The sequence below is a fragment of the Zeugodacus cucurbitae genome, chromosome 2, assembly GCF_028554725.1.
Source record: "Zeugodacus cucurbitae isolate PBARC_wt_2022May chromosome 2, idZeuCucr1.2, whole genome shotgun sequence".
NCBI lineage: Eukaryota > Metazoa > Arthropoda > Insecta > Diptera > Tephritidae > Zeugodacus > Zeugodacus cucurbitae.
In genome coordinates, this window is record NC_071667.1 from 35,350,231 (window position 1) to 35,359,059 (window position 8,829).

General features: G+C 35.4%; 1 protein-coding gene across 4 annotated transcripts; it reads left to right on the plus strand.

Annotated features, from left to right (window-relative positions):
• Positions 1 to 1,650: 1,650 nt before the first annotated feature.
• LOC114805082 (uncharacterized) lies at positions 1,651 to 6,103 on the plus strand. Of its 4 annotated transcripts, XR_008470118.1 has the most exons (6): positions 1,651 to 1,740; positions 1,803 to 2,182; positions 2,244 to 2,334; positions 5,210 to 5,565; positions 5,643 to 5,796; positions 5,873 to 6,100. XR_008470118.1 is itself a non-coding variant. In XM_054226135.1 (5 exons), exons 3-5 carry the CDS (start codon positions 5,383 to 5,385, stop codon positions 5,875 to 5,877), a joined length of 342 nt encoding a protein of 113 aa, XP_054082110.1. In that variant the 5' UTR covers positions 1,784 to 2,182; positions 2,244 to 2,334; positions 5,210 to 5,382; the 3' UTR covers positions 5,878 to 6,091. The 4 variants fall into 4 exon arrangements, 2 of the variants coding, with proteins under 2 accessions (XP_054082110.1, XP_028901404.2); XR_008470119.1 differs by lacking the exon at positions 1,651 to 1,740 and having other exon boundaries at positions 1,763 to 2,182; positions 5,626 to 5,796; positions 5,873 to 6,103; XM_054226135.1 differs by lacking the exon at positions 1,651 to 1,740 and having other exon boundaries at positions 1,784 to 2,182; positions 5,873 to 6,091.
• Positions 6,104 to 8,829: the final 2,726 nt, after the last annotated feature.

The window sequence follows — 8,829 nt, forward strand, 5'->3', positions numbered from 1 at the left end:
GTATAGCGTCTGCAGCTATCATAAAGGCCTTGATGGATTCCATTGTATCAGACAATTTAACCGAAACTGCAAATATGTTGCGCAAAATCGTTTCTAAAAATTTGATTTAAATTTGAAAAAAAAATTGCAAATATGTTGCAATAAGTTTAAAAGTTACAGTACCAATCACGGAAAACTGCAAACTGAATTAACGCGTTGTTCAGTTGTGAAACGTTTAAATTTTTCGTAATAAAAAAAATAATGAATTCAATAAAAAAAATATTTTTTTTTTTTTATATATGTATATACACTATCACAAATTGATTAGTGCAGAAACAATCAACTACGTTTCGTTAAAATTTGTTTGAAAAGTGCTTGCTGGGTAATCGTCCCAATGCACTTGCACGCCTAGTATTCGTATAAGTACACAAACAAAGATTGATGTGTGCTTAGTCACTCTTTATTTAAATCAAATTACAAAGAGAATTTCACAAGTACTTATTTCAATTCTATCACTTGCACTTTGGCTTATGGGGTTATCTCCGCACTAATGCAATGTCCCTTTTGTTGCTGTCCTTTGGCTCTGCCTGCCTTTGCTGCCGGCCTTCTGTGATGGCTGCTGCGCTGCTTTGCCTTTGATTGCGTCGCTCACTTCAACGCTGTTTGGGCTATGTGCTTTTTGTTCTTTTTTTTGTTTTACTTTTCACTTATCACTCGCGTAACTGCAGCTGCGGTATTGCTGCTTGCCTATATTGCTATTCGAACAATATGAAAAGGCAGATTTGAGCGACTAGACTCAAATTAACTACACAAAAGGACCGAGAGAGATTTGTAACGAGAGCGTTACTGCAGCTACTGTATTGCTGCTTGCCTTTATTGCTATTCGAGCAATATATGGAAAGGCAGAGTTGAGCGACTAGACTCAAACTAGCAAGACGAAAACCGAGAGAGATTTGTTGACGCTCCAGACGTTTTTTGTGCGTCCAAGAAAATTAAATTTCGAATAACAGATATTGTTAGAATATGTAAAGTGACTTAAATGACGAGTGCAAGGCGAGGTGTATTTATTGTTGTACTTAAACGAAGTACAATACAACCTGCAGTGTGCGAGTTTTTGTTGGTAGAGCGCCAAAAATAAGTTTCGGTCTCTACTTCACACCGCACAATTAGTTTTGTACATACATAAATTATGTACAAATTTACTAATTTATTGCCTTATAGCTTGCAGAGCACAAGTCCAAAATATGTTTGGCTGTAACCTTGCGTGTTACTAATTCAGGCGAATCAATGCACTTTTCACTTTAAAAAATTCAACTTGTTACCTGTGATCCGGCTCGAAGGACCAATGTTAGCTCAGGTGGTGGAGTACGGTGTGCTTCGTTTCGTATTTGTGGTTGGCCGTGGGGAAATAGAGGGCGCAATTTATTCCACACAAAGTAATCCAAAAAAAGAAGAACAAATTTTCTTATAATAATTATAATTTTATTTAATATATTGGAATTTCACTTACCACGTCTGGATCGGCTGAGAAGTCGCAAAGGAAGCAGGAGTAAGAAGAAGCAAAGCAAGAGCGCAACTTCAAATATTCGAATTAAGACTTCGAAAAAGCTTCGAAGTAGTGATCGCTCTTCCGACACAGACGTGGCAGTGAAATTAGGCGGGGGCGGCGTCAACAGATAATGAGTTTTAACTCGCAAATATTCCAAACTCAGGCAATATTTTCCCCGGAAACTATACCAGGTAGTTCGACTAATAGTATAGGTAAATACATAAAATTGCTAAATTAATTGATAAATTAACATTAAATAATTTCTCTTTTTTAGAAAAAAATGAAGAAGTTCTCAAAGCGATAAAAACTGTGGAAAATAAATTTGATTGCCTCTCAGCCGAAATCGGGATGTTAAAAGAAGTTATGTGCAAACAATCGGTACTATTGGCAAAGATGACATGATACGAAACTCTCTCATTTTCCCTCAAACCGAATTCCCTGATCTATCATTTTCAGTTGGTAGCAATGCGAGTTGAAGGAATTTTTGACAGCTTATGTCAGAAAAGGCGGGATGCCAGAAATAATCCCGCTAAAACTATTGAGAAAATCAGTGCGAAAATTTACTTGACGGTGAAACAAGCTTTTAAACAATTATTTAAAAAGTCAAACGTCGGTATTACTGAAACGCTATTATATAATATTACAAAAGAAACGGTAGTGAAATATATTATTAAGTTTGTTTATAGTGTATAATAAAGTGTACCTATATTTTCAGCAAAAATGCCTAAAGTTAGGAAGTGTGTGGTTGGATGCGAGGGCGGACAGCATTTTTTCAACTTTCCCTGTAAGGAAAAGGATGAAGACAGGTTGGTCCAATTTGAAAATAATTAGTAGTTTTAATTTAAAATTTAATTAATTAATATTCGAATATTGTGTGTGATTGGCGTTGCAACCGGTTATAGCCGAATCGACGATAGTGCGAATATTAATATAATTAAATAATATATATTTCAAAATTAAATTGTAATGAAATAATATAGTAGTATGATATAAAAAAGTATTTTTCTAGCATTGAAATAGTAATTACTTATAAGATGTTATATACTAATTTAATTAATATTAATATTTAAAAAATAAATATTTAGTTTTACATGTAGTATGTAGGAAACGTTTAATAGTGTTCGGATTGTAAAAATGTAATTACAGTTTTAGATGTTAATTATTGTATTTTGAATAGAAATAATATCTTTGCTTAATTAAAAAAGTTTAGATCAAAAAGTAGATAATAGCTAAATTTTTTAAAAACATATATAAGATTATATTTGTAAGGTGTAGGGCTTTTTTCTTCTTAACTTTTTAAATTAGATATTTAATTTGGCTGAACCGGTTGGGTGTTAGACAAAGCAAAAATAAATATCTGTATGACTGTGATCGGCACTTCTCTCACCAAATGAAAAATGACAAAAAACTTCGGATAAATGCTGTCCGGACTCGCATTTAGCAAACACATCAGAATCCAGAAATTTTAGTTGCAATTCAATTATTGAATTGGGATCGGAAGATTTCCTTCCTAGAACTAGCGGTTCGGAATCCCTTGGGGATTCGAACAATTTATTATCACCAATAACAGAAGAAGCCCAGGAAGAAGTAGGTAATTTTACAGAAATAGGAGTGCAAACAAATTTAAGCTTGGTATCAGGAGCTCATAGGGAACAAAAATTGATGCAGGAAAATTCTAAGTTAAAAAATGAATTAGGGGAAAAAGAAAGGAAAATAACATATTTAAAATATCAGTTAGAAGATTTGTCTAGGAAATATAAGCTTTAGATGAATAATTTAATAAGAGAGTTGAGGGTTTTGATGCGATAGGCCACTTTTGCGATAATTTTCCTCCACAAATAGGCGCCATAGTGCGCAATAGTACGAAACACTTTAATAGAAATCCCAAAGGTCGTAGATACGACAGCTATTTTAAAACACTGGCTTTAGGTGTATACTTCCTTTCCTCTCTAGCTTATAGACACCTTAACCAATCCTTAGGTTTCCGGAGGAGAAAACTCTTGACGAGTTTCGAATGGCCTCGTGATCCAGGATGTAACAACAGTAGTATTAGGTGTTTAGAGTTAAGAAGTCGGGGCTTTAGTGAGAACCAAAAATTCGTGTCGATTTTGTGGGACGAAATGGCACTTAAGAGTCATATGCAATACCTGTCCAAGTATGATAAAATTGTAGGAGTAGAGGATTATGGTGACGAAAATCGCACTAGTAGAATTGGAAATAGTGCAATGACTCTGATGGTCCAAGGTATTGGTGGAACGCCTTGGCCTCATCCCTTATCTTATTTCATTGTCCATGGTTCATGTAAAGGGGATGTTGCCAAAAAATATATTTTTGAGGCCATTACCCAGTTACAAAGAATAGGCCTTAACCCAATGGTCCGATATAGTACTCTTTTATAATAAAGACTCCCAAAATCCAATTCGTTGTCCACCGAAACTTTCAGATGCTCATATTTCCCTTAATAATTTTCAAAAAATGAGTGTTCATGGCAAGTTTTCAGTGACACAGTCGCTTCCGGAATGTCATCAGTTTATAGTTCCGATCGTTTAACATGTCCTTCCCCTAGTTTTTGTAATACGGCAGAATATATTTTATTTATTAACAGGTTATTTGATTTATTTAATAGTAGTAATTTTGAAGCTATATTGCCTAGTAAGAAAGTTTTTTCAGCAACACCCGAATAAGATCAGTTTTTAGATGAGGCTGTTAAACTTTTTAAGCGGGTTAGGGTTAGCGATGACACCGGGGCTGACATAACTTCCTCCTTCAATTACCTTAAGGGTTGGATCCTTAATATAAATAGTTTGAAACGGTTGTGGCGATTCTTGTCACTCTCAGGTTTCCAACATCTACAAACGAGACGGCTTTGTCAAGACAATTTAGAAAATTATTTTGGACAGATAAGGATAGGCGGTGGTCGATGTGTAAGGATAACAGCTTACATGTTTTGTAATTTGTTCAGGAAGTCATGGGGATTGCGTTATGCTAATATACTGACCAACGGAAACTGTGAACCGTTAACCCATTACGAAAGCATTTCTTCTACTATTTCTAATAATTTAATGTGTGTGTAATGACCGTTTAGTGCAGGACTTGTCGTGGAAAGAGTTCCAAGGACTTCCACGACCTGAACATTCGTTCAACCGTAACCCTATTCGGGAAGTAGATGATGTTGAGGTTGATTTTTTGAAAGAAAATGCAATTGCATATTTTAGCGGCTATTTATATTTAAAAATATTTAAGACACACACTTGTATACAACCCTTACCATACTTAGGAGATGAAATTTCCTAGTTTTTCTTCGGCTTCTGTGTAAATATTCTTTTTTTTATATAACTCGATTCTGACAAATCTCAGGCGTTTTTGCGATTGTTTATTTATTTGTAAATATGTATTTTTATGTAAATAATAGTATTTAAGAATTTTCGTAATGTTGTAAAATTGAATTTTGTTTACGTTTACATTATATTATTGAGAAATATTTGTATATAATACATTTCTCATAAAATTGTGATATTTTACAATGAATGGTTTGCTTTATTTTGTTTATATTTTATAATGTATTGTATTTATTTTCATATCATTTGTTTGTGATATTTTATTATGAATCGTTTTGTTTTTGTTTTATATATTATATAATTGCCTTATTTATTGATTTTTAATATGTATATATGTATATAGTTATATGGGTGATATAGGCCTACTAGGGAACCGAACACCAAAAAATAACATCGGTAACGCGCTAATTGCATACCTCAGTGGTAGTGTGGAAACTCCAAAACACCCAAAATTGATTTCTAAAATACCCAATCTGATTTCTTCGGTAGTGGCATCACTGCCAAATGTTATAAAAAATGTGGATTTTGACAGCGCTCTCACAAAACAAAGAGTTTCGTATCATTTCATCTTTGTTACTGGAAGCGATTGGTAAGACCTTACGTCCATCTAGGATCGACTTGCAATTTTTACCAATTAATTCTATGGTGAAGCTAGATTCAGCAGAAGAGCTGATTAAAAACAAACCGGAATCAGAAGTGGTGAGACCAATTACATAATTTTTTTCTAAAGAGAAAGGTTGTTTGAAGTTTTTAATGTAGTTCTTAATGTTTTCCAGATTAGCTACATAAAGTTCAGGATAAATAATATCAAACTGGAAAAAGCCTTAACAAAAATATTTGACGATAACGTTTTGCTGAAAATAAATTGGGGTGGCTCGAAAAACATAACTGCGATAAATAGATACAGACTGTTTAACTTTTTCTTTTTCGGTAAGATCTGAGTTTTGTATATTTTATCTTAAGTAACTTATACATATATGCTATCTATTTTTTTCATCTTTTGCAGAATAAGTTAAAGAAAAATATTCGTCTTACGGGGATTTTGAAAAAGCGATTAAACTGGCCTTTCGAAAATATAAGGCAACTTTTTACCGAAAGATATATTCAATAAAATCTGCTTCGTCTCAGAAAAATTCCTAAATAATAAAGTATGTAGCTATTTACTTGATTTTAAATCATTATAACCATGTATATACTGTATATTATTTATGTGAATTACTAATACTTATATTTTGAAAATTAAAACAATGAATTCAATTATTTAAAAAATGTTTATATTTTCTCTGCTCTTTTTGGATGTAAATAATATTACTCTTTTTTGTGCTTTTTCTGGAGGCAAAAATTATTACTCTTTTTGTGCTCTTCTATTTCAAAATCATTACTCCTTTTGTACTCTTTCTGGAGATAAAAAAGATCACTCCCTCTGCTCTCGTTTCGGAGCTCAAAAAGAGCTCGAAAGAATGCTCGGTTTGACATGTTAAGAGAGCTAGAAGAGTATGGGGAGGATATGTCCACATATTTGGAAGCGAATAAGACGTGTATGTCAATACCTATGGAAGCGTATGACGAGATAATGTCAACACAGTCAGAGATGAATGATGTATCCTTCCAAATGAAAAAAACAGGAGGAACTTAAGTCAATGGATGAGACTTCAAATAAAACGGGGGGTGCCAAAACAGCTAGAAGAGCAGGAGGAGGAGACAACGAATGTGACCTCAAATAGAGCAGACATGTCAGTATAGCTGGAAGAGCAAGGGGAGAATATGTCCACACAGTTGGAAGCCAGTCAGACATGTATGTTAAGAGCTTTAGAAGCGCATGGAATGATTTTGTTCACACAATTGAAAGTGAAAGTGAATGGGGTCTCCTCATAGTTGAAAGAGGAGGAGTCGAAGGGGGTGATCTTACAAAGAGAAGAGGTGTCAACACAGCGTGAAGTCCAAAGGCACAGTGGAACAGTTTTAAGTTGGTGGCTTGCTGCTTATATTGCGTGTGGAAAAGTAAAGAAGAACAAAGCTCTCGATCTCTCATGATTGTACAGAATGAAAGATTACTTAAAGTTCGCAATGAAATGCACAAAAATCCCAATCAAAAATTCTTGAGAATCACGAAAGCCTTGGAAAAATTGAAGAATATATTGTATTGGGTTGGTTGCCGTCAATCAATGAGAGATCTATGTATATGATTGGCGTTGAACCGTTTAGCCGGTTATAGGCGAATCGATGATATCGCGCCACTCCTCTCTTTCCCTCGCAGTTCGGCGCCAGTTGGAAATCACAAGTGTAACCAGGTCGCCCTTCACCTGGTCCCTCCAACTGAGTGGAGGCCTTCCCCTTTTCCGGCGGGCACTGCATCGAACACTTTCAGAGCTGCAGTGTTTTCGTCCATTCGGACAACATTCCCTAGCCAGTGTAGCCGCTGCCTTTTTATTCGCTGAACTATGTCAATGTCGTCGTATAGTTCGTACAGCTCATCGTTCCATCGTCTGCGGTATTCGCCGTTGCCAATGTTCTGAGGACCATAAATCGTGCGCAAAATGTTCCTCTCGAAAACTCCTAGTGTCGTCTCATCTGATGTTGACATCATCCAAGCTTCTGCACCATAAAGCAGGACGGAAATTATAAGCGACTTGTATAGTTTGATTTTGGTTCGTCGAGAGAGAACTTTACTTTTCAATTGCCTACTCAGTACAAAGTAGCACCTGTTGGCAAGAGGGATTCTGCGCTAGATTTTGAGGCTGAAATTGTTGGTGTTGTTGATACTGGTTCCCAGGTATACGAAATTATCTATGACTGCGATGTTATGACTGTCAACAGTGACGTGGGAGCCAAGACGCGAATGCGCCATCTGTTTGCTTGATGACATGAGATATTTCGTCTTGTCTTGCCTCCAGACCCATTCGCTTCGCTTCCTTATCTATGCGGGAGATAGCAGAACAAACGGCGCGGTTGTTGCTTCCGATGATATCAATATCATCGGCGTACGCCAGCAGCTGTACACTCTTATAGAAGATTGTACCTTCTATATTCAGCTCTGCAGCTCGTATAATTTTTTTTTTAAAGAGATTGCATTGCAGCTAAAGTGTCGAGTTCCAATAGTCATGGTCAGATAAAGAACTTCAGTTCGGGAGCGCCATTTGAGCGATTCGTCAAAGTTGTGGCTGCTCCATTACCTACCAGTGAATCAGGAAACAGGAAGGATTTGTTGGTCAGGACAAAAGTGTGCACAATTCGTAGACGACTGCGAGGATAATTTTACTGATTGATTTAATGTTTAGGATTAATGCCAATGGAGAAAGGAATGCTAAAGAGGGCAACAATAACCTAGAAGACGAGATTAAAGGAAGAAATGCTAAACGTTTGGTTCTAGAAGTATGTCTAATCGGGAAGACCAGACTTAAGTTGAGGGCAGTGTAACGAAAATGGTACCAGAACAAACTAGAATTGACAATCGAAATCGATAACTTGCCAGATGTATCTGCCAGAATGTTCGAGTGGCGATGTATCGCTTACAATCGACTATATAAGGGCTGACAGACTGGCAGCAAGACACAGTTCTGATAAGAGAGTTGTCGAGTAAGGACAATTCTAAAGAGAGAGTTGTCGAGTAAAGTGTAAACAAGCTATAAGTTGTAAAGTAAAGTAGAGGAAAAAGTAATAAAGAGTTAAGTTATAAGGAATTAGAAATAAAGATTAGTGTATAGCCATTAAAATGTGACTTTTATTTGACAATCCAGTGATCAAACTCAGGGTAGAGTTTCAGCGTAAACAATTTTTTTTTTAAATCCGTTACAATATGTTAGAATACTTGTTTCGATTGTTTTCGGTATATCGAATTTTTATTATTAATTTTTTTTTTCAAAAAGTACTACGCGCTTATGAATTACATATAGTGGATGTGCCATGAAGAGTGCAATTTAAATTGTCGTTCGGTATACAGTTTGAAGATATTTTATAAAATAT

Excerpts from the sequence above, each read along its gene's own strand:
- LOC114805082 (XM_054226135.1), top strand. The coding sequence starts at position 5,383 with ATGTGGATTTTGACAGCGCTCTCACAAAACAAAGAGTTTCGTATCATT. Across the intron at positions 5,566-5,642 it reads ACAAACCGGAATCAGAAGTG|ATTAGCTACATAAAGTTCAG; the intron begins GTGAGACCAATT and ends AATGTTTTCCAG.